Below are 27385 nucleotides of genomic sequence, written 5' to 3' on the forward strand. Positions count from 1 at the left end.
GTCTCACCTATCTGTTGCCAATGTGGCTGCATTGATCAAGTCTGTTTGAGAGAGAAATTGAGTGTCATGCTGTAGGGAGATATCATGGGGACTAGCAATGACATTTAAAAAAAATATAACATTTCATAATGAAAATAATGCTTTTGTACATGTTGGTGTACCATAGATAACTGGAGTGTAACTGGGAAGAGTGTAAGCAGGTTATGTAATTTCTGGGTGTAATGAACATAATGCAACGCCAGTGAGGAAATCCAAATGTTGTATTGCATGTAAAGCATTATGTTCATCATTCACTCTAAAATCCTTGTTTCTTGTTTTAGTGTCTCTTATTCACTTTGTCCCATTGCACACTAGGATATAAGATATTATATCTATATTTCGTTGTGCCTGTACATTTATGTGCATATGTAAGATGTTGCATTGAAACCGTAAAAAACTATGGGGGTATCCAGCCCTTTTCATCTCGGGGGGGCTGGCTGAGCAAACCCATAGGGCACGGCTCCCCTAGGGTTCTCGAGGATTAATCTGTTAGCAATAATCCAGCAAACCCATGGCAGGTCATATGTTGGGAAATGAGGGCCGAGTGAAGAGCCATATTTGATTATTCAATTCTGTTCCCCTGTGGGTTATTCGACTACAGTGTTTTTCTGAGCACTCATGTCCAGCCTCACACATTGTGCTGTTGATGGAAGTAAGGCTGGGATGTAAGCAGATTAGAGAGCATGTTGAGTCTGTCTGGTAGCAGTTAGATTTTTAAAGAGGCTATTTTCACTAATCAGAGAGACACAAGTGTTTTGCTGTGTGTGTGTGTGTGTGTGCGCGCATAATGTAGTGTGGATGCATGCTATTCACACATCTGTGAGCGCTCACAAGAATACTTTTCAGGTGTTAAGAATAGTTCCTGCTGTCACACACACACTTTGTTTTTATACTTCAAAAATATTTTCCACCACTTCCTGTGTCCTCCTCCCCTTCAAGCGCCAAAAAAACAATTAAACATTTCTCTGTGAAACCACGGCATATTACCTCATTACGTACAGCATAATGGCAGGTGTGTGTGTGTGTGTGTGTGTGTGTGTGTGTGTGTTTGGAGTGTATATGGAATGTGAAACATACTGTATCTGATCAAACACTCAACAGGCAAACAACTAATCAATGTATGAACAAGTCTATTGTCATTTCTCAGTACATCTCAAAGGAGTGTTTTGCATAATGCATTCCCTGTGGCACTCACTGTAAGACTCATCTCAGAACATGTTAGAGTAAAAAACATTACTCTCTAGCCCTGCACTACAAAAGAGGAGCCGTCAACGCTCCCTCTATTTACTAAAGAATGGGATATGATGGAGGAAGTGTGTTTTGTGTATATGTGTTAAAGAGGTCATATTGTGCTTTTTGGCTTTTTTCCTCTCCTTTATTGCATTTATATCTTTTTTGTGCATGTAATAGGTTTGCAAAGTGAAAAAGTCCACCCCAAAGGGGGTTCCCATCTCCCACAGAAAACAGAAAACTGCCTGAAAACAGCTTGTTTGTAGTCCAGCCTTTTCTTCTGCTTTGCTGTGACGTCACAGCGAAACACACGTCATAATGCTCCCCAAGTGGCTAGTCTGACACGCTCTCAAAAACACCGGTGGAAAAACACTCTGAGCTGCAGCACACAGTGACAAGACGTCCACCTGCTGCCTCTCCTCTCCCTTCCAAACATTAGCTGCCCTCCAGGCAGTCAATGGACATAAAGTTGTTACTGTGATGCAGAGACAGTGCACAGTTAAAACTTTATGGATAACAGATAAATGTGTTGCAAATTAATAACTCACCACTCTGAAACTCTCGCTCCTCTGCTTCGGATTGGCTAATAGTCCTTCCCTGTGCAACTCCCAACAAAGATCTTATAGAGGTGAGATGCATCACTCCTTAGCTAAAATGGAGCGTTCAACACACAGTGTAAAGAGGAGCTGCATCAATGTGCAGTATGACAAAAAATATGGTGTTTGTTGAAGGGCTGGGCACGTTAACGCGTTATCGCATTAACACATTAATTAATTAATTAACAATTATTTTTCAAACTTTAACGCAGTTTTTATTATTATTATTTTGAAAGTCTGTGGCTCTGAATACATGTTGATCCTGAGGGGTGGGATGTTGATCACCCCTCCTTCTGTTAACCTGTTGCTCAGAAGGTGCCTGGCAGTGGCAAATAGCTTTGGTTTTATATTTGTTTTAATAATATTAATGTTTAAGTTGAGATTTACAAGAAATATTTTATTGCTACTGTGTAAAGGGAATACTGCTGGTAAAAAGCACCTTATTTGTTTAAAGTGTTTGCAAACCACATGTTATTGCATTGTATATAGCAGTGCATTTAAATTAAAAGTGCGCAATACACTACTTTAGAATTCATTATTCAATTTTGCGTGTAACAATGCGATTAATCGCAGAAATGCAATGCAATTAATTGTGATTAAAAAATTTTATCATTGCCCAGCAATCATTTTTTGAAAATGAAACCATGTTTCTGGTACAATCCCTAAATAAAATTCTGAACCTGAAAATGAGCATAATATGACCACTTTAATCATTCAGTTCACACTAGCAATGATGTCAACAGTTTTAAATCTGCTACAGTATTGTTGAAAGTTTTTGTAAAGTTATAAATTATGTGATATTTTGACTGGTGTTCTGATGTGGAGGATGGAGCTAGTTTTCTACATTCATGTCAGTGCAAAAGACATCTTCTACCAATTGACCACGGTCTTTCCCTCTATAATGCTATTACACTAATGAATAAAAAACCAAGTCAGCAATGGCCAGCCCCAAAATCTGTGTTATACATAACACACAAAGCCAATCTCTGTCTATCATCGCACGTGTGTGTTAATGTGTGTAATTCAGTACTCCCAGTATGTTCCATCCAAACGTTCTTAACCCAGTTGCTATCTTACTATCAGAGTTGATCCCATCAGTTTTGGGTAATGGAAACACAACACTCTACGCGAACCTCCTGGCTAAAAGCCAAGCATTTGTTAGAAAACATTTCAAGTCACTGTTTGTGTCAGTTTATCACAGTCTGACGGATACATTTACACCTTCGGCTTGCTGAATGAAAAAATTGCTGTAAAAACACATTCCAAGGATAACACTGTCACTATCTTCGGTGTATACTAACTTTCACTATGGTTACGGGCATTGTTCTCAGGAAATTGACCTGTGTGTTTACCTGTTCATACGCGTAGTAGTCACTTTACCCGGCTCTGCGGTAACACAAATAGCAAGATAACAATGACTTTTGATTTGACATTTAGATAGATGTTAGATAGACATTTTCTAGAATAATAAACTGTGTGAAGCTATAATCACATATGTGAATAGTGCAAGGTGCTTGTCACATGCAAACACTGGTATGTAAAAGCACATTATGCTTCTTCATCTCCTGACTAATATCTCCAGGCCATCTCTTCCCATGCTGTAAGTAGAGAAGTGATAGCCTGCAAATCAAATTAGCCGTCTAATGGAGAGAGATGAAGAGGGAAAGAAAGATGAGGAGGGAGGAGAGGGTGAGAGCAGTCGCGATAAATCTGCAGGATTACGTTATTGTCTTTTTTGTGAATGGAGGACAAGAGAGAGTGAAAGAGGGATATAGGCTTGGTGGTCTGGGTAATATTGACATCAGGGGAGCTTTTTCCAGGATGTATAACCAATTACCATAGCTCTTCCACCACAAGCTTCTTTTCAGACTGGGGACAAGTCACTGTAGGAACTTCAGCAGTGCTGCAGTGCTGTATTAGATTCCATATTGCCTAACGTCTGTAATGAAATCCTTTGCTTGAGCGATCAAGGAATTCTGGTACTGACGCACACACACAGCTGTACACAGCTGTACACAGAGGCACAGACATTAGAGCCAGACCAATAGGGGGTTCTTAAAAGCTAATACCGATATTGATATTTGAGAGTAAAAAAAGATAATGACATAATGGTTCATAATCAATTAATGCAGGAAGCAAAATACAGATTTTACAGATGAAAAATACACTTGTGTGCAGTCTTTGGTGGACAAACTATGATATGGCAACACAAATTACCTCAATAATAGTCAAATGTATTTTATGTGCCAACATATACAGCAATAACGATACATCTGTGATAACCTATCTGCCCGGAAATCAGTCAGACTTTAATAGGCATAACGGCATGACCTCATGATAATGTGCTTTAACAAACATAGTTATCACACACACACACACACACACACACACACACACACACACACACACACACACACGAGTGGGAAAAATAGAGAAAGAAGAATTACAAGAGGGGCTTTATTTGGAAGCTGCTAATAACTAACAAGATGCCTCTTCGTAATGCTCCTACCCATTTGCCCTCCTAAAAAGGACCACATTGGAAATAAGCCGTCTGGCTCTATTGTGTTTTTATCCTTTTGATGGTATCTGTAGCTGCAGCATGGAGGCGCCACTTTTATAGTTACAATCGATAAAGAAGTTTAATCAATCAATCAAGAGATTTAAAATGTGATAAAAAGGCACCGTTTTCTCTTATTCATATTTGGTTTAGTTCTGCCGAGCTGTTTATGAGCAATGGGCAAGCATCCTGTCCTTTTCCTAGCTCATATTCTTGTTCTGCTTTGCATGAAAACAAGATGCTGTTGTCCTTGGAGAGTAGTGGGGGAAAAAAAACGACATGTACATTAGAACAAAAATGAGAGAGGGAGACAATGTTGCTCATGAAACCATCTGGGTCTTCGCAGCATCATCCTCTCATTTTGGCACCGTGTCTGTTCTGTGTACCCATGCTATATTTATCGTTGCCTTCATTAACAATTTAATTGAAAAAGCAAAGGGAAGAGTCACATCTAAATATTATTGGACCAAGTGGGACTGATAGAGTCCCGTAAGTATGGGCTGGAAATGCTTTCTTGAGCTAATGGGAGAGAGAGAGAGAGAGCGAGAGAGAGAAACTAAATGTCTGCCAACTTTAAAGATAGTAATTTGCAAATGCTGGCTGTCTCCAGTGAAATGTTTGCCCACTCACAACATGAATCGCCTGTGTGTGGGCTTCCCCTGCACTGCCCATACATATTGTATCTATTATAGAATGAATATTACGCTCTGATATTTGTCAAATATTTTAATACTTTACTGAGCGTCAGTAAACATGTGCGTGCCTTCTCGGGGGAAAGATGGGCTACAGATATTTCCAGCAAGCAATTTCAGGTTATATAAAACAGTGTTAAAGCAGGGACACAGAGTATGTGTCTGGACATGGATATGTGCGTGGATGTGCATGTGTACACACATCTTTATTTGTGAAGCAGCATTTGGTTTTCATACTTTGGAGGAAAATGATAGAGGGAAGGGAATACAAAAGGTTACTGCATGTGGAAAAATAGATGACTGTAAAAGTTAGTATTATCCTCATTGACAGAAAATGGCAACTGTGGTCAACTTGAATGTATGTCAATAACAATGGATTAATAAAAGTGGCATAAAAAAGCCTCAAAATGTCCATCAAATCCAGCTGTGGCGTTGTTTTACTAAATACAGGTTGTAGGGAGGAGTTTTGGGTCCTGCATCCCAAATGTTGTTAGTTTATGGCTACTAAAATGGTGATAAAACTATTTATTGGCAAGGCACAGTAACTTATTCTCATGGTTTCATGGCAACCTCAGTGTTATGACAAGACTTTAGAAAGTTTCTGTGCTTGGCCAAGAAATACAAATCCTCCATAACACCACATTGTGGCACTTTTTTCCCCACTGACTAAATAAATAAGATATGAAAATTTGTGGGCTTTAGCTTAGCTAAGCTAAGCTAACCAGCTGCCTGCTCTAACTTCATATATTTAACATTCTGACATGAGAGTGGTATCAGCCTTCTTGTCTTACTCCCAACAAAAAAGCAAGTAAGTGTATTACCCAGTAAGTTGAACTGTTCCTGTATTGCTGTATTGCTGTTACCTGGCCAAGTAAGCACAGAAAAATACTAGCTCATGAAATGTAATCTCCTGCCTCCATGAAGGAATCAGTGTATAGAGCGATGGATGGAGAGGAGAGGGAGGGAGGAACGGAGGGGAGAAAAGAACAATAATGGTCTCTACAGTTCAGCATCTGCTCATTAATCATTCATAGGCAGCCAAGTGGCAGCAGCAGGAAGCACAGTGAGATTTCAGGTTACGGTATCAAAACTCAATTTATAAATAGAATAGCTATGGAGCTAGGCAGCAGAATACCATCACTCATAGCCCCCTCCTCCCACTTCCCCCTGAGTATTCACTGATTTCTCTGTGTCTGTATATATGCAGTGATACTGTGTTAACCATATGAGTAAGACCCAAAAAGTGGTCTTAATTATGGAGAGCAGTCACAGACAGAATGAAGAAGTAAGGCTAGGACAACTCCTGTGTCCTACAGATTTGCCATTATGTCATACATCCGTCTAAACATGGTCAGTCATATTCACTCTTAAACACGTTCTGGTAACTGACTTCTCAAGCTGTAGCTAAGTGGACGTCACATCCTCTCCTCTCACTTCACATCTGATCCTGTCAATATCTGCCGTACACTCCACCACACCTGGATCGATAAGAAAATGTTTTCCCCCGATCCTGTTTGTGATAGGGATCCTTCACTGACAGTGATCCCCTGTCCTTAATAGACAACGTGTCCATATGAAGAATGGTTGAGACCTATAAGCCTGTGGCACAAGTGATGGGAGGGGTGCTTCTCCCTGTGGTGACAAGTGACACCCTCTATTGATTAATGCTCCTCTACACCTCTACATCTCCAGCATGCCAAGCACATACACTGTACAACCAATAGGCACTTCTGAATTATTTGGTGATGTAAGATGGCACATACATTGTCATGCGTCTAATTTGATTCACAGCTTTAGATAATGAAGAATATTTACATGCAGTCGTGTACTGTTGAGTGAATTTTTACCTTTTGACATGAGAACATTTAATGGACATCTCAAGCTCAGCATATCTCTACAACTGTTTTACGTATTTGATTGTGTCTGCCAAGCCAAGCAGTGAGGTCACCCCTGAGCTTAGAACAGAGTCCACAAGCTTACCCCATTATGCAGCTTGTGCCAGTGATGCAGCTTTATGTGGTCAGCTTGAGGGAAGAAGTGTCTTAATCTAAGCGCAAACTCCTTTAAACAGCATTAACAAGTGAGATGAGCAGCCATCTGCCTATCAATGATTAGCTGCAGCATTAACCCTTAAGCTTGAGCCTTCTATCTTGGATTTTGTATTATTTGGATACTTAAATATTGTATGATAGATGACTTTAGAATTTTTGGGGGGTTTTAATTTGTTTATTACAGATTTGAACAGGTAACTGTCCTCACTCTCTTTTGCTGTCTCCTAATTCTTACTCTTCTTTGCTATCTTCTGAGCCATTTCCTCACTTTCTCTTAGTACATCTTGTTCTTCCTACTTGTCACACTTGTCTATGATGTGTGGACCAAACTAAACAAGTGGAACCTTAGAAGAGGAGGCGTCGCATGTGTGGGTGAGATGTCCATGCATGGTGGATGAAATACCTGCTGCGAGTAAATGAAAGCCTGCGCCACGCACAGCAGCAGTGTGTGTTGTGATTGAATGCTTGTGCGGGGCAATCCAGACGTTGAATGCAGGGCAGGAAAGGTTGAATGCTTGCGCAGCACAGGTTTACTGGCAATGTGCATGAGCAAGCGCTCAGACAAGGCCCGTGCAAACATCAGATTTTGCGCAGCAAGTTTAAATGCATGTTAGGATGCAGGTGAAAGGGTGTGGGCGTGCAAATGATTTGCTATTGCAGAACTAATCCTGAATTCAAACATAAAAGTGAAACATTTTTAATCACATTAGACCTGTCTTCAGATACATCAAGCTCTCCCCCATGTTCTTGACTGTCAGTAAAGCCAGATACATATATGAGGAAGTAAAGGAATAACTGCTGAGTGACAGAAGAGATGAAGAGGATGAATACCAGGTTGAAACGATTGCCCTGAGATAAGAGTGATTGGGTGGGGTGCTGTGCAAGGCCAGCAAGCATAAACAGAGCGTCACTCAGTCCGTGTGCATGTTGGTCTTAGGTATAATATGACTGACATGTTAGAGCAGGGGCTGGAGTAGACCAAAAGCTATTAGAGAAGGCGACCACCACATCACTCACCGGTCTAGAGGCCCGTCAGTGGACATAGTATGTGATGATGTGAAGTATCCTGCCGCAGTACGGTAGAATATCTATCATTTTGAGTAAATGAAGAGGGCTCTCAAAGTTCTTTTGATGTTGAAATCAGCCTGTTTGAATATATGAATTATTCTGTATTATTTTTCTTTAAAACCCCGGGAACAAGAATAAAATACAACAATTCATAATTGACACAGGTATTCTACACTGTGCAACAAAAATTTTGGAGACACTTGGAAACTCTATTCGGTTTTGAGAAGCTAATGATGAAATATTGCACCAATGAAATCTTGAACCAATGTTGTCATTGGGAAAGTGGAGCCCAAAGTAGAAAGGAAGGTCAACAACTGTTATTTCCTTCAAAATAATAGTTGTATATTAAACTCACTACTTACTTGTAAAATGAAGTGAGTTTTTGTCATCAATGTCGTTATTTTATCTCCACATATCAGTAAATCTTTTACCTCAAAGGTAACTGGGTAACTGGAAGATTTTTCCCCCTATTCTATTATTAATATCAATACTATACAATATTTTATTGCTCATCTTGCTCTCGCTTTCTATGGTTTGCTATCGTTTCTATGTTTAATTCCTGCTGTAGAAGGCATGCTAACAATGATCAGTGCAAAGGGGTCAAAAGGCCTCAATTATTGCTCTGAATTTTTCTCATGTCTAAATGCACTCATATCATCTGTTTACCAGCTACTCCACCGCTATCAGCCTCCACTTCCCGTCCACTAGCTTCTGTGTGGACGCCCAGCACATACAGCACACACAAGGCTAATGTGTCTCATCTCAAATAGCTCCCAGCCATTTGGAAAAATGAAAAACCAATACTCGATTGTGATGCCCATCTTCAAGTGTGCGTTTATGTGTGCATGTCCAGTAAAAGGTGGAGCCTTCACTTACATACAGCTTATATATTTCTGTGGATTTTTCCTGTGTGTGAGGTGGGCAGGGTGACAGTTCATTATGATTCTTTATCCATTTTTGATGGATTCACAATGTGATTTTAATTATTCTAAGAAATTTTGACTACAAACTAATAAACTGATGTTGTTGCTTTATATGTAAAAGTTTTTGTGCAATGTAATACTTAAGGGATAGTTTCAGTATTTTTAAACTTCGGCCCTATTTTCAAATATTTTGGTGTTGAAATGACTAGTAGGTAATAAGATGTTTTGAAATCTGTGCAGTAGATAGCTTCAGCCAGCAGCCATGAACTGAAAAAGTAAACTCACGCTGCAACTAACCCTGACTTCAAAAAGAAGGAACAATGGGTGGGGGGACAAGTGTTGTAGAGGTCAGTGAGGGGCCGTATCAGATTGCACACATAGCACTTAATGACTGGCTCATAATTCCTCTCATCTTTATTCATTCCCTTGTTCAGATTGCCTGTTGATCTGTATCCCTCCATTGTCTCCCCACCTCCATATCTGACTCTTTATCACCACCGGGCCTCTCACTCAATCCCTCCACCATCTACCTTCGACATTCATCTCTTTCTTCCTCCTCCATCCTGGTGCTAATGAGTTCTGGAAGTGGTCGGTGTGGGGTCCAAAGCTTCTCCCTTACTGCCTCCTCTCCAGCTGTGCACTTCCACGGTGCGCCAAATGCCTCTCTTGAATATTGAATAAACCCCGGGACCACCTCCGTGCTTCCTGATCAACAGCACTACTATTACCTAGCTATTACTCTGCACGGGGTCTCAGGGCTCCATCAGGATGGATGGGCTTTGAATATGTTATGTTGTGGGCGAAGGTAGAAATAATAGGTGCGGGTGGGTTGAGCGTTTGAAGTTGTTTCGTACTATCCCTTGCGATTATGAAACCTTTCCTTTCAGTTTTATAACTTGCTGAAGTTGCCTCAAAGCACCTCTCCAAACTGTTATTCTGGGATGCATCTAATCAACGTCTCACTCAAGTAACTTGACTGCATGTATGTAAAAATCATTGTGGCCTCATATTACCCCTCGAGTATGAACATTTTAGGAAATTCATAAAAAGTTTTTTGGGGATCAATAATACTGCAAAAGTGTACTCCTAGAATCTGAGTATTTTGTCCCATGAATATTGCCTCATTCAGTGGTTGTCGAATTTATTTGCTGTTGACTTGCTCCCTGTCAAGTTTGCCACTGGTCTGAACATCACTGATTGTGTGTCATAGTTAACTGAATAAATTGGCAGGCAAACTGAGGTGTGGACCCAAATGCAGACTATGGTGAGGAGGATGCATTTGAATCAGGATTTATTCAAACTAAACAAGTTCAAACAAAATTAACATACCATCAACGCAACATAGTCCAAGGCAGATGATCAAACAGAAATAATCCGACAGTCCAAACAAAGGGTAAATCCAAACAGGGCAGAAACAATCCAGAAGCAGGTCACAGAGTACAGGGAGCAAATCATAGGCAGAACTTAAGATGAGGATGCAACAAAGACAGAACTGACGACTTAAATACACAGGCAAACGAGCAGGGAGGGAGCGCACAGGTGAATGACATGAGGAATTAATTAGGCACAGTAGACACAGTGAAACAGGGTGAGACAAGAAGGCAAGGTAAACCATGAAACCAAAACAAAACAGATCAGAGTAAAAAATTAACCAAAATGACCATACACACAAGCAGACAGATCCATAAACCAAAGTACAAAAACACAGGCAGAGGTTACAAACCATAATCTATCAGCCAAGACTAAAATAAACTAAACTAACAGAACAGGAACACAGCTAGACATGAACATCAGGCACTGACGATAACAAAATAAAACAGGAAGTAAAGCTCGCACTCAAGGATGGACAAGACGTAAATAACTAAGGACAAGAAATGAGAGAAACAGAGGCAAAGAGAGAGACACATGAAAAAATGGCCAGAACAAGAAACACACAGGGTAAAAAATACAACTCAAACATAACCCATTAACCATACTACAACATTGTGTGTGAGTGTAGGCTATTCATCACTTTATGTGTGACCTTTGTGTGACCTGCTAATCATGTCTTATTGATAAATGTTTACTGCAGCACTGTTGCATTGTGTGTATATAGCAGAAATGTTCAGAGAACAACATCTAAACATTTTGAAATCCATTTTAGAATTTGTAAGATAAAAACTGGAGAGTTAGGCAGTGACTTAAAAATTGGAGAGCAGTGTTAATGTTTTGATGTTTTCTGGGTTGTCAGTGTGTTATAATAATATTGATCACGCTTGTCCACAGAAGTTATGGTCTTGTCGATATATGTTGCTAGATACTTACTCAAAGAGTGACCGCTTGTTTTTAATTACTTGTAACATTGGTGGAGCCTCTCTGTGTGAGGCATATACACAATTTTTGCATGAGTCTTTGTTTTTGCCTAGAACACATTGGTGACGCTGTTAGATTACAAATCCACAGTTTCAGATTTGTCAGAGATGTAACACCTTTGGTATGATAAACATGAAAGGCATAATCAAAGTGCTGTGAGTGAGCTGATTTTTACCCACCATTCATTTTTTATCCAGCCTCGCCATGATAGCCACTTCATTATTCAAAGGCCAATCACACAATTAGCAAGAGAAGATCCTATTGCGAAGCAGTCCCACTAGGACCAATCAATGCTATTAGATCCGTCAATGTGATTAGACACACTCTTGCATCTTCCTCATTTCTCCTTCAAACTGCTTCTGCTAGGATAGGTTGTAAGGCTTGTTGTCTTTAATTTATGCGCCTTTGATTCCCAATCTCCTGCCAAATCAGGTAGGGATGTGGCAGAGGATAGAAACAAATAGACATTTTGCAGTGGATGTTGGCAATAAGGTCTTTAACAACTATATTGAGGTCTTTATCTGCAACAATCTTCTGCAGCTGCGTTATAACCTGGTCAGAAAGACAAACCACCTTTATCTCACTGACTCACAACACCTCCTTCAAAAAGAACTAATAACTTACTATCTGTCGATTAGTCCACCACTTTGGACCTTAGTGAAACATCACAGCAGTTATGGATTACCATAACAAACCATGAGGTTGACACATTTTTTGAGTGAAAAAAACTTGCACTTGTTCCTGCAATGCCATCATCAAGGCAAACATTTTATTTGACCAATAAGTTGGTTTATCATCAAACATCATAATTATGCTTTGTGTTTGCTGCTAATTAGCAAATCATAATAGGCTCACATGCTGAACATGGAAAACCTTATACCTGGTATATGTGATTTTAGCGTGAGCAAGTTACCATGCTGATGTCCACATTGAGTGCCTAATTAGAGCCTCACAGAGCATTAGCATTGCTGTAGCATGTGGTGGTTGATGTACATTGGCTTTCCAAATTCAGGCTCCAATAAAACAAGAAAAGCTACGGTCAGTATTAGGCAGGTAAAACTAAATGAACTGATTACAGACATTGAATCTGGAACAACAGGGTATATTTAGTCTGTCTAAACTGTTACTGTATATCTCTGCCAGTGGGATTCTAGCCTGCTGGCGTAAACTTCAGCTCTGGACAGCTCCAGAATCAGCACCTTGGACAGTGACTATACTTACAAGTCTAACAAAGAATCAGGTGGTGATTGACTTTAGCCATATGAAATGTAATCCATCTACTCAGTTAAGTGTCATGGAATCTGATTTAAACCTTGTTCATTCCTGGTATAACTGGTGAATCAGCATACCTCTGACTCTGTTTCCATGCACCTCTAATTTTCTATTCTGTACTCCTGTCTCCCTTTTCGTCCATGCATAAACATAAAACCAGTTTGATTGTGACTTGAATAAGCCCAAATGGAGAGGCAGCAAGGCTTTTGTACTCCCTTCAAATAGAATGTGATAAGCGACTGTGTGCACAGAATGTCTGAATAGATCGCTGCGATGGTATCTGTGATTCACCTCAAGTCTTCACAAAAAACGTTATGTCTCAGTGGGGCCAGACGGATCTTCACTTGTATTACCGAGAGCCTCAGTGACCTTGTGGTGAGGGAGAAGCTGCCTGGAGCCCATCGCCACAGTTTTAATTACTACTGGCAAAGGAAGGCTGCTGTAGTTTCTGTTTTCCAGAGATCTGTGGTGAGATTGTGTGAATGTGTGTTAACCTGTGCCTGATCTTTGCGTATGTGCACACAACACGTGTAAATTTTACACTAGTATAGAGCTTTCCACCAAAGACCAACCTATTTGGGCCGGCCCTCTTTAAAATCCTCTTACATAAGCCACTACTCTCAGATGTGTGATATCATGGAACTATTTTTGGCTTTTCCACTAAAAAAGCCTGTCAGAGTAAGATAAAGACTAGCCTATTCTTTAAATAATACATTGGAGCTCCCTTTCATCTTGGCTATCTTAATACACTGTCCTCTCAAAATTGTGCTATAGCCGACTTGGACTGACCTGTAGACTGTTTCTGGTTTGAGATGTCAGAAATAAATCGTGCATTTTATCTTAGTGAACTTTAGCCCTTCACATCAGCTGATCTGGATTCAGTGACCAAAACAAGACATCCTCTTGTCACGGTCCTATATTTTGCTCTGACATGAAACAGATGGAGAAACTTGCCTGATGGTGCGACATTAATACTATAAATATTATTTTCTGCTTTCCGTGGTCCATTTTGACACACAGCAAAGGGACCAACTGATATTGAGTCAACAGTTAGTTTGATTAATAAAATACAATATTAGATGTAAGAGCCATTTCTCATCAGATGGCCTCATATTGAATGAACCTTAAGGGTCACTGGAAGACCTTGATGTGAATAATAATAATCATCCTAATAATAATAATAATCATCATCATATAATAATGATTATTATGATTATTATTATTATTATTCCCATTCTGATAAATCCAATAAAAACTATCAAAGCACTATAAGTAATCATTTCCATTTCTTTACTTTTGCAGGTAAAACAAAAGTCTCAACCTTATAGTTCTAAATGTTTCTATTCAAAATAATTATAGAACTAAATTTGGTGAATTTAATCAGAGGAAATAATCATTCATTGTTTTTTTAAAACCATTTTCACTGACATTTTTGTATTGTCTCATTTTCCCTCCAAAAAAACCCCCAACAAAACATATGGAAAATCAGTGCTGTATGTACCTGTACTCCAATAAAGTTTTAAATTCAGCATGTGTCTATTGGTCAATATTTGTTTTTCTTCTGGGATTCTCAGTTCAGGGTAAATAACAGATAGAAACAAATAAATTGTGCAAAAAGCAAATACAACTCCCTCAAACAGCACAATCCAGGCATATGGAAAACCTAAAACACCTAAGGGGGAAAAGGGTAAAGTTGTGGAGCTTCTTCTGACCATCACGTTTCTCACCAGTACAGTTGTGAGAGGACTGGTGCAATCACTTTGGTTTGAGATGATTACTAGCTCTTATTAGAAGTCTATAGAAACATCTCCCAGTGTGGGTGTGGCAGCCTTAGCTAAACGGAGATTAAGGCAACGCTGGGAAGACCCCTTGAAGCCCTCTAAGACTGGTGGGTGATTCTGGATTTAGCAGTGGTAGCAAGATAAAGGCTTTTCTTCCTGCTTAATTGATGGCTGTAATCCATGTGTTGTTTTTAAAGCCTGTCTCGTTGATGTGTGAACACAAACCCCTCTGGGTCTTTGCAGAAAGTGGTGATTTTGTGGGCCAAACTGAGGGTTTCTTGCTGGTGGAAATGGCTCGGCTGATAACATAGAGTTTGGTGAGGCTGTAAAAAAGGCAGGCCTGCAATTGGGGTTAATTTTTCTGCTAAAACTGTACACGGAGAAATCTTTTAGACAAAATACCCATGTCATTCATGCAGATTCATTGATTAATGTGTGTTACTTGTATTTAAGAAGTCAATAGTGTATTTTGCTGCCCAGTATAGTCAAGTCAAGCAAAACTGTGCAAGCATAGCTGTCATGATGTGTTATATCATATTGTACTGGGATATGTCAGTCGTACAATCTGAAAATTTTGTTTAACTTTTGAGTGTTCTCTGCAATCCTTTAAGTAAGTACATTTCAGTGGTAATCATTGTACAATTATACCAGTGCTGTGATCAATGAGTAGTAAAGATGTCTAGAAGTGGAGACAGGTTTAACGAGAAGATCACAGTCATCCCTAAAGATAGGAGATGCTCAAACTCCTCAAGGATCAAGGAGGTGCTTTGATTTAATTTTTTTTGCTTTGTTTTTTACTGGTTTTATTTTATCAGAAATACTTTTTATGATCTTTGTAACATGGGTTTAGAAAAGTGCTCTATAAATAAAGTGTATTATTATTATTATTATTATTACTAATAAGGCTTTAGCACACTTTTAGGAAATCTACTTGGCCTCTTGGTCACAGTCAGAATTGGTATTTCCTTGTGTTGATCTCTATCATGAATCACAAGTTCTGCTTAATCTCTACAAAGTATGTAATTAACCCTGCACTGATTCATATCGCTCATTATGTTACCACAGATAGGACACTGAAAATAGAGCACGCTGTCTTATTATCTCAGCTCGGCTGCTATTCAGTACCTCTTTCAAACCGCTGCTCTGGTCATGCATGTTTACAAATGTCTCTTTAGTGTTTGTTATAAGTGTCTGTACAATACAGCAGACATGTCTGTACCTTTTCTGACATGCTTTGTTTTAAACACATTATGTAAAACCACTGCACATTATGCGACTACCAGTTACAGTTCCACAGATATAATACAGTGGTGCTGCCTATAACAGCTATTTATGAAGCCATTCAATCTGAATATTAAAAGTGTAAACAATAAAGTGGAAGATCTTTGTCTATTCTAGCGCATGCTGGTTGTTACATATTGTACAGGCTTGCAAATTCTAATCTTAATGCAAAAATTAATTACAGTCATTTTTGCCTCTGGGGAACATTAGTGACCTATTGTTGAAACTATGCTACAAATTGGAAGAGAGAGAGAGCAAAACTTGATTAGCATGGAAATGACAAATGAAAGGTGCATGGGTGGAAATGAGGACAACTGTGACTGTGGGTGGTGATAGTGTCTATGTGTGTTTGAGAGAGAGACAAAGAGAGAGAGAGAGAGTTTTATGCTTTATATGTTTTAGAGTGGCAACTGCAATGGAAAAACACTAATGAGAACAGCCAAATTGCCTGAAATATTGCATAAGACAGATACACTTTGTATGTCTTAGCTGCTGTCCAGACCAGTATCAGCTTAAACACTTTCTTTAACTTTTCCAACTATATTGCATTCAGTGAGTGTGTCTACTGCATCATTTTCAGTTCATTAGCATTGTGCTAATGCTCCGGAAAAATACTTAAAAGTTTTGCCTTTGCCAAAGTTAGGCACATTCTACCTTTTTTAACATGAATTGAGTTACAGGAGATGTGCTTCAAATTTGCTTAGGTTGCAGTTGTTGAACTGAATAATATGTGTGTGTGTGTGTGTGTGTGTGCTTGCATGTGAAGAACAGAAATGCTTTTAACTTACCAAACCAGAGATGAATTATATTACTAAGCTGCTTTTCTGTCACAGTCAAAACATATGCAAACATGCAAACACGCAAAAAGGGACACACGCACGCACGCACGCACGCACGCACACACACACACACACACACACTCTCACACAGGCACAGTATGAAGCCAACTTGAAAGGTCATCAATAAATAGCTACCCAATATTTCAAGAGGGTCCAACTGCAGACCTCCACTGTCAGGCCGGTCAAGACAGGAGTCCTGTGTAACTTAGCCTCTCTTCCAGTCATCTTAAAAGAAGCACGCACACACTTCTCATTCATAATTCACCTTTGAAGAGTAATATACTATGGCATTTTACTCATCAGCTAAATTTAATAGGAAAAATGGACAACTGTGGAAACTGGACTACAAATTGAGCTTGGTGGGAGTCTGTAGTATAATGGACGTTACCGGCGGGGATTAATACATAAATAATAGAAGCCTGGACAGAGAGTTCATTGCTCATTACGTGATCAACACTTTCTCTCACACACGGCAGCCCACTACTTGCAACAAAGTTTAGTTTTTAAAAGCCTGAAATAAACCAACAAAGACTACTGCTCAAGAGAGACCCCAAATCCGCCCTTTATGGTATCATATTAATTATTAATCATGTCGTAATGACATTCCCGTATTGCGCAGCATAGTTCGTTTGGAAAACGTGTTTATTTTAGTGTGTTTATCTTATTAATATAATGTACATTTGTGATTAAAAATAATGGTTGTTGGTAAATTAATTACTGACCCCCACAGATGCATGATTTTACTGTTTCAGTAAGAGCTCAGACCCTCCTTATGGACCGTAACTAGAACCCTGCGGACTATGTGGACTATCAAACTGTACAATCTGTAAAAATGAACACACATGCGATACAACATACCTGTATCGATAATTTTGTAAATACACAGTTAGAAAAGGAGTTGGCAGCAGTGACTGATTTGCATTATCCAAAACATTTTTTTAAAAGTCATTGGCATGTTCCATCAAAATATCTACCACTATCAATATTTGTACATCTAAATCACGCAAATTAGGATATGCCAATAGTGGCTGTGGTGAGGAGTAGGATATTTATGTGGATAACTGTTTAAATAACTGTGTGTGTTAAATATCTCACTGCTCCAAAACAGCTGATTCAAACTCTCAACTCCTTATGAATCCTGAAGCTGCTTCAATCAGCTGTGTTGAAGCAGGGAGAGAGTCATGCAGGACAGGGGGTAACTTTCTTCAGGAAAGGGTTGGGAAACACTGTCGTAGTACATAAACTTCAGTTCAACTAAGATCAATTCATACAGCCAGCAAAGTCTTTGCACACAGTTTAACGTAAAGTGTGAAAAGCTACACCGAACGGTCTAAACGATATAGATTTTTATTTTATCTTCTTTTGGACAAATAACTAACCTGAACGTTGTCAACATGTTAAGACAAATGCAAACCTATGCCCTTGCAAAATGCTTTACAAAAAACGAACACAGTAGCTTCATGCAGTCTATGAGTAACGTTAGCTTACGTTATCCAAAGGAAAAAAAAAGTTAATCCTGCTACTTCAGGAGCTAACGCTAGCCACCGTTGGTGTAGCCTAACGTTACCTATGTACAACGACAAATAACCTAACTTACACTTGTGTAACATTCTGTAATTTGTGTGATTTAGAGGTACAATATTGACGGCGAACATACACCAAGAGGAATGCATTCAGACTTTACTCAATGTTTTGGATAATGCTAACCAGTCACTTACCGCTGTCGCGAGTAGTGAAACAACCGAAAACGTGGAGGTGACCCGACAGTGGAGGTCTGTAGTTGGACTCCTCTCCAATATTTACAGATATATTTACAGTGACACTTTGAAGGGGCTATTTCGCTGACATTTAAAGTAATTTTCAAGAGTTGATTTGTTCAGACCTTTATGAATGAGTGTGTGTGCACATTTGCCATGGCCACTGTGCAATGGTGTAATCCCTGTGAAAGTGATGGAGGCCACTGACCAATGCAAAAGAAGACCTGAGATGTGTCATATGGTGCATTAGGTTGTGTAGTGACACACTACCAAACAGTGCTAAAACACCACCAAAATTTCAAGTAACACCAGCACAATATGACAGTTTGTTGCCAGGATTATTTTTGACTTTTGTATTTAACAGTCAGATATGAAGCTCACTGTATTTTTCTCTCTTTTGTCTTTCCAGCTGTCCTTTGCGGCAACAACGCCAGTTCTGGCAGATAAGAAAAAATACCCCAACTTCTTCCGCACTGTCCCATCAGACAACGCTGTGAACCCAGCAGTAGTGAAGTTCCTCAACTTCTACAACTGGAGCCGTGTGGGTACCCTCACGCAGGATGTTCAGAGGTTCTCAGAGGTCAGTGTTCCTTGTGTATTCTTCAAAGAGACTACATTTCTATATGTAAACTTTTGCAAAAGTTGCAAAAGAAACCTGAGGTCGTATAGTGAGATGCCACAGAGAACACGCACAGGAAATGAGAGATACTTTTGTAATCTGAAGTATAACAGGTATAATGGAGATTGTTCTCCATCAGAATGCACTGCAACCTCAGTTTTCTGTACATAAAGATATTAGGGGCAATCGTATGGTTATGGTTTCACTTTGTCTCTGTTTATGTGTTTATTGTGCATAAATAGTGTATTCCTAAAACTTTTACAAGTCAGAAAAGTAGGCCAGTTGCATAAATATAAAACTAGTACATGTGTAAATATTTAATAAAATGGCTTTGTATCACCAGCTTTGCCACACACAGACCAGACACTGAATCCTGCACAGTGGACATACAATATATTTACAACTGTGCTAAAACAGCAATTTACAGGTGTTTTTCTGTTGTACAGGAGTTTTAAAAGTCAGTGTAGTTTTATTCTTTTCAGTCTTGCCACCCTCATCCTCATACCTCCAAGCTTTTTGGGAGAAACTTTTTCATATTCTCAAGGTGAAGGTTAACGTCTCACTCTCATAAAACACTCAATGTATTCTCAGTTGGGGGGATTTTTATCTCATCATATGCAGTAGTATCAGTACTGCACAATGATTGGCATTTTCTTTTTACAGTTATCATGCAGATGATGCCAACATGATTTGAGTGGGTGGCAATCAATTAAATTCCACTAGTTGACTGAATTAATATTTTTCCACCCACATGAAACTCAATGGGTGGATTCTTAACTATTCTGAGGGAATGTGAAGATGTGAAGAACATTTTTGACACTAAAACTTGAGCTTCCAGCTACCACTTACAGTATGTATTAATGTTTTTAGTAATTAATAAAAATAATTTGCTGGCTGGAAATAAAGACTTTGGTACCAGCGAAATGGATGAGAACAGATACCAGTACAAATTTTGTAATAGAAATTAATGTTTACTTATTTAACAAATTCCACCTGGAGTGTAGTTTAATTTTCGTGTCCTGTTCAGTAGATAGAAAGCACCACTAGTACATGGCTAGTTTTCACAGAAGTAACTTATGGAAACAAATGATCTGTATTGACTCAGCACTTGTAGCTAACTTGTGATATTGTCGGGATTTTGCTCTGAAATACATTTGTGTTTAGGGTCGCCTGCCTTTACATCCATATGAAGGTTAATGACATCCCATTCTAGAAGGCTGTCTACAAGGTTTAGGAGTGTGTTTATGGGAATTTTTGACCATTCTTCTAGAAGCGCATTTGTGAGGTCAGGCACAGATGTTGGAGGCCTGGCTCGCAGTCTCTATCGGGCCATCCCCAAACTGTTTCCACAAAGTTGGGAGCATCAAATTGTCCAAAATGTCTTGGTATGTTGAAGCATTAACAGTTCCTTTCACTGGAACTAAGGGACCAAGCCCAACCCCTGAAAAACAACCCCACACCATAATCTCCCCTCCATCAAACTTTACACTTGGCACAGTGCAGTCAGGCAAGTACCGTTCTCCTGGCAACCGCCAAACCCAGACTCGTCCATTGCATTGCCAGACAGAGAAGTGTGATTTGTCACTCCAGAGAACACGTCTCCACTGCTCTAGTGTCCAGTGGCAGTGGGCTATTGACTCGGCAGAAAGTTGGCAACTTCTGCGCACTGTGTGCCTCAGAATGCTCTCCCCACTCTGTGATTTTATATGGCCTACCACTTCGTGGCTGAGTTTCTGTTGTTCCCAATTGCTTCCGCTTTGTTATAATACCACTAACAGTTGAGCGTGGAATATTTAGTAGTGAGGAAATTTTACAAATGGACTTATTGCACAGGTGGCAACCTATCACGGTACCACGCTTAAATTCACTGAGCTTCTTCACAAATATTTGTAGAAGCAGTCTGAATGCTTAGGTGCTTGATTTTATACCCCTGTGGCCATGGAAGTGATTGGAATACCTGAATTCAGTCATTCGGAGGGGCGTCCTAAAACGTTTGACAATATAGTGTACATTTAAAAGCTAGATGACTTATTTTGGAAGTTATGGTTAGTTGGATCTCAGCTCAGGATCAGGAGCTGAGAAAAGTGCTCTCGTCTATTACAGTTTTTCTCAGTCGCTTTGGTGCATTTCTCGAATCATCCTTAACATTTGCAAAACAGTAAGTGCATTTCTCAAAACAGGTAGTACAAACACAGTGATTTACCTGCAAAAGCCCATAACTTGCTTAAAATCTTTAGTCTATCTCTCAAAAGCAAATCTTTATGTCATTGAACATGTCAGTGCCATCAGAACGACAAGTCCTTGTGTCTTGTTTATGAACAAGCAAGTCAAAATGTTTAGCCATCTTGTCAATATAATAGTGTATTGTAAGTATTTTCTGATGTACATTTTGGCTAATATTTTGATGACAATGATTGAAAATGCACAAGGCTGCACTTTTTTTGTATGGCATATATCACTTTCACCAGTAAAAAGTTATACATTGCAGGAGAGAGGACAGGAATCACAGCTATGCTTTTACTGTTCATACTGTAATTTGTTGACAGAGCATGTCTTTGTAAGAAGAAAAGAAAGAGACAGGACTGTTGCATGGGATACACCCCTTTGGCTGACGTTCCAATCTTTTGTATCCCAGATTCTCTTCCACATCACAACAGATATCTTCATCAATTCAGGTTTACACATTTACAAAAAAATAGACATATATAGAATGTCTATCTATATATATTACTGCTCACTGTGTATTGTTACTGTTTACTGGTATTGAGTATTGGTATGAGTGTTGCTATTGTGATGTTGTGGTCTATTCTTACTTTGTTTATGGTCCTTAAGAAACAACAATTTTATTAGCCAACTGACTGAAACCATTACGAATAGATATAACAAACATATTCCTGTTTGAGGGAGAGTTGAACATCAATGCAACATACACATTTGTTTTCACTTTGGATAATGACTCAAACTCATAGCACAAACATTATGTCACATCAGCAACACAGGAACATTCAGTTAAAAAAGCCGTGCCAGAGGTATTGAAAGCATGAATTTGAGAAACATACTGTGAGCTCTTGCCTTGAGGCCCTAGTTGAAAACAATCTGCTCTGCAGCTGGGGGTGGGAGGTGGAGGTGGGGGATGTATAAGAAGTCTCACTGCAAATCTCAGAGAGCCAAAATCCCTTTATCTCTCCCCTCCTGAAAGCGCCAAGGGGCTTAGGACGGGAGGAAGACGGGCGGCCCGATTCAATCAACCTGCCACGAGATTGGCCTCTAATCCTGATTTACAAATATGCAAATATCGCTTCTGTACTTCATGATTTGTACAATCCTCTGTCAAGTTCAGATCACGCCGGTTTCTGGTGCATCGGGACATCACGGTAGTGTGTAGCAAGACAAATGGTTAATGACATGCAAGCAGCAAATGTGTTGTTAACCACAGCGTGAAAATAGAAAAACTAAAATAACAATTACCAGTGAGTCTGTATAAACCGTTACTTTTTTATACAGATGCACTACTCCATTAAGATATTATTCCGGTTCATTTCAAGCTGCCGTATTTCCCATAAATGTGGCTGTTGTGGCTCAAAGGGTCATGCTAACTTTGCACTAGCCACATTCCGTTGGAGAGACTCAGTGAAACGAGCACTCGTGCCAAACAGAGTATATTGGGGCAAACTGGGTGAGTTTCTTACAGCTTTCCAAATAACTACGGTTTTTACATGAATAATTTTAAACTCATGTCTGAGTGTACAGTCAGAAAATCCTACTTCTATGAAAGACTTTTCAAACGTGTCAGCTCATGTAGCCTCATTGCCATACAACATTCAAAGAGTTATAAAGGGGGGGGGGCAGATGTGTATTTAAGCAATTTCCTCTCTCTGCAAGTTGAATTAACTGAAATGAACAGAAACAGCAGCTGTCTGTAGAAGAGGAAGAGCTGCAACATTACTGAATACTTTGAAAAATGTTTGCCAATAATGTAAAGTAATTTTTCTGTGGAAAAAGTAAGCGTTTTCTGAGGATTATCATTACAATTACTTCAGAGGCTTTTGAAAACAAATAAAACTAAATAAATGTGAAGTATCACATGATTTTAATTATTTATTTGTGCTCTGTCAAGTATTTGATTTGGATTAAGGAACATCCCCAATAGGTATGGTGTTGTATATACAGAATCCATGTGTGAACCCACATGCAATATTACATCTGCATAATGAGTATACTGTGTTTGCCACCTTTACATCACTCTTTCTATTTTTCACTCCCTGTCATGCTTGCTCTCCTGCTGATCCCCAGTGCTTTTTCCCAGGGAGACTGCTCGCAAGGTTAATGTTATGTAACACGAGTTAAGGATTCGGTCAGCGGTATGCACAACACACACACGTCCCCTGGGACTGTAACCTGTAAGCTAAAGCCAGCTCGTCACTTCTATTTTTGGGCACCATTGAAACATGCAAGCACACACATGATACACACACTCATTCTGTGTGTGGATGGACACTGAAGTTCGATTAATTCTTGGTTTATTGTAGTGAGAGTGAGTAATGGCTTGGTATTTGCTAGTGTGACGATGTCTGTCCACACACACGCTCATACAAACACGCGCGGACGCACGGAAATCCACATTATTGAGATTGCCAGACAAACAGGGCTCACCCAGGAACAGAGCAGCCATCATCAGTCAGATGACACACCTGACTGCGAACAGGATTATGACTCTGTCCTCTGGCTGGAACCCTCTGAGCTCAAGTGTTTAATTACACTAACCACTGATACATTTAGCAGAAGTTACTCTCAACATCCACTCTCTCTCACAATTACTCTGTGTTTGTGTCCCTTCCACAGAAATCTTGCTCATAATCTAAACATAGGTTGTTGTCCTTGTTTGTGCATTTCATAATTTCTCTTAAGCCATCATTACACGTAATGTTGCATAAATTCCTCTGCAGAATGTCTCATTCAAGCCATTGTACAAGGCATGTAAGGTCATGAGAGGAAGCCATTTGAGAGGTTGTCATCAGGCTGTGGCACAACGATTTGTCATGCTAGTTTGTTTAAACACATAACTGGCACTGTAGTCTGAACTCTAGGATTTGCATGATGATTTATGTGGCAATGTAGCACACAATATGGGAGGCAGATGATCACCACATTTGTAAAAAAACAACTTGCATGAAAATATATAGTTGACATCCTCTGTTCAGTCGCTCTTGCTGTAAATCTGGAGTGGACACACAAAGACATTATAAAAGTGTAGATACACATGCACAAAGGTCAGACAACATCCACATCTGTTGCTGCAAAGGGTGAACGTGCCTCGAAATGCCTCTGCAGTACAGTGTCATACTGGTACCATCTGAATCATCAAAAGCTCCACTTACTCTGCATCACTTTAGTCTATCTCGTTGTTGCCTGAAGGATGTGGTTTTTATTTCTGGAGAAAGTGTATTTGTTTGGCTGAAATTGGACGTATAGTAACTTAACCAGTAATAATTTGTGGATTGGTTCGGAAAGCACATCAGCTTTGAATGTCAGAGCACCTACTTTATCTTGGGATCATGCTTAAAAGGTGATAGTTGAGGTTTAAGTCTTAGAAATGATTATAGCTGAAACAATTTGTTGATCAACAGAAAAGTGGTAAACTAACTTTGTTTTGGACTGTTGGTCAAAAAACTAAACAATTTAAACAAAGCAATTTGAAGATATCACCTTGGGTTTTCGCACATTTTAATAGGCATTAAAAACTTCTGCAACTTGAGAATCAAAGCTCTGACGCCAGACTTAAACTATGTATTTAACTAATCAAGTTTTTTATTTTTCTATACAGTATATTTAACAGTGCTTCAGTGCAGAGCAAGTATGACCCCCTGCCACAGTCAGTGGAATGAAAGATGATACTTATATACACCCCAAAGATTCACTGAGCATCTCTCAACTTCCTCAGCTCACCAATACATCTTAATTTATTTTGTGATTTTATTTGTCTGTGGGTGTGTTTTTGTGTGTGGGTGTGTGTTTGCAGATAAAGCTGCATATAAATAGAATCAAATTTTGTTAATGTCCTTTCTAAACATAGATACATTGCACACATTTTATGTGGGTGTATACTTGCATATTTGTGTGTGTGTGTGTGTGTGTGTGTGTGTGTGCGTGCATGCCCAGAAGTGCAGTAGGATTATTTCTCTTCTGTATTTGCTGCTGGGGATTCCCAGGCTGCCCCAAACAATAGAGGATGTTTTTGTTACGCAGTAAAGCTGCTCATTTCCCCCCTCCTTCTGTCCCTCAATCCATCTGTCCCCCTCCCCTCTATCTCCCTCGCTCTAATACACTCAGTCCACCAGAACACAGATGCATTTGTTCTTTTCCATCTCAGTGGAGGAAACACAAAATCAAACCAATAAAAATCCTCTTGTGCGAGGGGCTTTTTTTCTTAGACGTGAATACCTTTGTGTGTCAGCCTTTGTGTATGTCAGTATGTTTGTTTCTCTGCACATCATCAGTATGTCTTGTCTTCTATGCAACTTTGTTACCCCATCCACCTGTGTTCTCGCTCCAGCACACCTCTTCAACCACCAAGTGTGCCTGCTGCAATCCCTTTCTCCTCCAATCTAGTTTCCTTTTAGCGTTGCAGCAGCCAGGCTTTTCAACTCTCAACACAACAGGACATAGTAGCTTGTCCAGACCACCACGCCAATTGTTCCTCAAGAGCAAAACCTAGTTGTATTGATCCACTCCATCCTCCCTGTTGTTTCAGCTCAGCGAGCAGTACATTGGAGGGAATGTTTGTACAGGAGTGAGTGATGTACAGAGTGATTTAGAGCTCCCTCCAGGGTAACAGGTGAGGAGGTGATTATTTAGAGACATGAGGAAAATAAAGTTGAGGTTGTTCAGATTCATTGATTTTTAGATGGCAACAATCCTCTAGTTGATTACACAAACTAGTTGTAATGACTAATTTTAACAGCTGTAACAATTTGAACCACTTATTCAGCATTATCCACCTCTGCTGGCCATTCTCTGAAACTCTCTGAAAACATATGCTGCACGAATGGATTGAAAAGTTTCTATGGGTGTTTTGATGCCTTTTCTATATCATGACTACCTGTCATATATATATATATATATATATATATATATATATATATATAAATTATATGAATTCAAGCCCTCCATTCTCCTTCAATAAGGAAACTACAAATAAATTCAAGCTAAATATAGATTTTTTGGTGTAATATCACTCAAGGAGTGTTTCTATGTATATAAATATGATTCCATCCATTTACTGCCAAGACAATAACCAGTATGTATTTGAAGAAATAAAGGGCTCCATAAAAATGGACATGTGCACATTTATACACAAATATATGGCAAACACACACTTCATCTGTTAGTTGTTTTATGTTGTCTCTGCCAACTGAGCTTGGCATGCCCATTTGAGCGCACACCCGCTCTGATGTCTCAACATGGCCCCTCGTGCCAAGCTCCCGGGTGGGGTTGGAGGGGCCAAAGGCTGCAGGGCATGGCCGCAGGGAACCAGAAAAATCTGGCAAAAGAAAAAAGGAGGAGGACCTCAGCATGTAAACTGTAGATCTTTCTCACAGCACAAATTTTGACTTGTTAAACACAGGTGTAACATTAATAATGGCTGCATTCCATTTAAGTGCTCCTGTGCCAGGGCATTTGTATTGTGCGTGCTGGCTCACTGGCATGCCTTGCTGGAACACATAAATGGAACAGAGCCATCATTAATGTTGTTAGTTACACCTGTGCTTTTCCTATTATGACAATCCAATATGTGTGCTGTGAAAAATCTGAAATTGCAGCTTTAAGGAGGGGAGCCAGGGGGATGAATCATAGTATGTGTGTTTTGAAGGGTGAGAGAGTGAGAGGCAGTATAATAAACCACCTCAAGCTTGCCGTCCCAGTGGGGTACCTGCTCCATATTCCTCCTTTTTTGATCCCACTACCCACCATTCTACTGAATCAATACATCAAAATATACATATAGCTACTACAAATACATTTATAGTACTACACATAAGTCTGCTTTTTGTGAAGACTTGGATAACTAGTTGAGATAGCTTAAAGCACACACTTGTTTTGAATATTGTGAACGCCACACTGAACAGAGTGAGTTAAATCCAAATGGTGACAGCTGGAGGTCTTCAATAGTCAATATTTCTCTGTCATGCAAAAATGCCAAGTCCTTCTGTCTTTCCATTCACAGTTTAAGGCACAACATGCAGACAGAACATTAGATTGCCTGCACCTATTGTTATTACTTCATACACACTGTATACACTATACGTTCATTTTGTACATCTGAAAACT

The 27385-nt window shown here is 39.5% G+C and overlaps 1 protein-coding gene across 1 annotated transcript in view; it reads left to right on the forward strand.

The window, feature by feature from the left end:
- Nucleotides 1-27385, forward strand: part of gabbr2 (gamma-aminobutyric acid (GABA) B receptor, 2) — a 203150-nt gene that overhangs the window by 87172 nt on the left and 88593 nt on the right. The window contains exon 3 of the mRNA XM_038725903.1: nucleotides 18848-19018. Within this exon, the coding sequence (XP_038581831.1) occupies nucleotides 18848-19018 (171 nt within the window). The remainder of the gene's footprint in view (nucleotides 1-18847; nucleotides 19019-27385) is intronic.

Source organism: Micropterus salmoides, unplaced genomic scaffold (genome assembly GCF_014851395.1).
Source record: "Micropterus salmoides isolate LMB-PRFRI ecotype aquatic unplaced genomic scaffold, ASM1485139v1 Ms_hic_scaffold_17, whole genome shotgun sequence".
Taxonomy (NCBI): domain Eukaryota; kingdom Metazoa; phylum Chordata; class Actinopteri; order Centrarchiformes; family Centrarchidae; genus Micropterus; species Micropterus salmoides.